The sequence below is a fragment of the Emiliania huxleyi genome (assembly GCF_000372725.1).
Source record: "Emiliania huxleyi CCMP1516 unplaced genomic scaffold EMIHUscaffold_4695, whole genome shotgun sequence".
NCBI classification, from domain to species: Eukaryota; Haptophyta; order Isochrysidales; family Noelaerhabdaceae; genus Emiliania; species Emiliania huxleyi.
Genome location: NW_005198470.1, coordinates 1 through 1,684, shown reverse-complemented (window position 1 = coordinate 1,684; position 1,684 = coordinate 1). Strand labels below are relative to the sequence as shown.

Genomic DNA, 1,684 nt, shown 5'->3' with positions numbered 1-1,684 from the left:
TCAACGTGAAATCTCTACAACAAACTCTACATCATAAGCCGCGAACGAGGCACGGTCGCTCTCCGACATGAGGCGCGCGTTGCACTTGCCAGTGCTGCCCTGGCCTTCTGTCTGCCCGCCCAATGGGTGGCAGGTGCCTCTGCTGCTGTGGGGCATGCCTCACGGCTGCGACTGGCCGGCGCCTCGGCGCGTCAGCTCGGCTCGGCGTAGCGATCGTGGCCAGCGCAACTCGCCTGGACTCAACGCTCAGCCAGGAGCTCCCGCACGCGCTGGCGCGAGGCATGGCGCATGCAACGCGCAGCAATGCTCGCCTCGCCTCGCGCAAATGCGACCGTCCTCGCAGCCGACAGTCCACCGCCTGCTAAAGAAGCACAGCGACGAATGCGGCACCGGCGACGCATGGCAGGCTGGTCATGACGCAGTCATAGGGTGTTGTGTGCCGTCAGAGTGACTCTCTGTGTGTCAGGGATAGTCAGGGCTGTCCATCAGAGCTCCAGTAAGCTCGGAGACACCCCATTAGCGCGGCTCGACCTCTACTTTGAGTTACTGCCTTCCCGGCGCGGTTTGGCTGTAGAGCCTCTACAAACAAACTCTACAGCAAAATCGCGCTCTACATCGCTCTACATCGGACTCACATCGTCCCGCGCCGGATGTAGAGCTCTACAGCTCTACAGCGCTCCAGAGTGCTCTACATCTCTACAGCTCTACAGCGCTCTACACTCTACATCCTCTACCACCCTCCCTCAGGGCCAGCTACTGTGGGAACCACCTCAAGGCCGGCGCATGCGCCGGCGATGGACTGACCCAGCAGCTCAAGGGCTCGCACTCTCCTCACCACCACCGCGCGCGCGCTGCAGCAGGAGTACCGCACCGCACTGCGACAACATGCCGCACTGCGACAATATGCCGCAGCGCTGCACCGCTTCTCCTGGACAGCCATCGAGTACTCGATGGTCCACTTCGAGGGCGCGGTCAGCACTGCGCAGGATCTCTCCTGAGAGCCAGCGCGGATCGCGGCTGCGGCCCAAGGCTCTGCCGGCGGGTCTGTGGCCTGGCGCCTGCCAGTCTGCGGGTCGGCAAAATACCCCGGCGCTCGCGCGCGCCACCGCCCCCGGCGCGGGGTGGGATGTCAGTTCGTGAGTTCTGTGTTCCTGTCCCTGTGCTCCACCTTCTTCTCCCGCGTGAGTCCCTGAGAACCCCACTACATAGCGCCACCTCGTGAGCTGTCCTGTGAGCTGTGTGCTGTGTGTGTGTCCAGCAGTCCGGACCCGGTGCTACGGCCGGTGACAGTGTGCCTCGTGTCGGCTCCCGAGCCAATCGTGTGCAACGTGTGTGTGCGTGTGGGCCCGTCCTCCATGCTGGGAGGGTAAAACGGACTAGGGATCCTAAGGGAAAAGAAATCGTGCAACAAAGTTGGCTGGCCACGCATGTGCATGCCACGATCCTCGCTCCGCGCCCCGCCGCGATCCTGGCCCTCGCGCGGGGGCAGCCCCCCCCCCCCCCCCGCTCGAGCCTCGCGCTCCAGCCCGGGGAACACTGCACCAAAGCAGCCCGACGCCCGCCTCCCGCGCCCGCGCAGCTTGATGCCTTGCATCTGCACCTTCCGCGTGGAATCCAAGACCCCAGCCTTCCGCTCGACCGGCCGTTCCACCGGAGCGTTTGACTACAACGCCGAGGAGGAATG

General features: G+C 64.4%; 1 protein-coding gene across 1 annotated transcript; it reads left to right on the top strand.

Moving 5' to 3' along the window:
- Positions 1-67: 67 nt before the first annotated feature.
- EMIHUDRAFT_256358 (hypothetical protein) lies at positions 68-998 on the top strand (the record flags this gene model as incomplete). Its single annotated transcript, XM_005768128.1, has 2 exons — positions 68-410; positions 913-998. 2 exons carry the CDS (start codon positions 68-70, stop codon positions 996-998), a joined length of 429 nt encoding a protein of 142 aa, XP_005768185.1.
- Between the last annotated feature and the right edge of the window lie 686 nt (positions 999-1,684).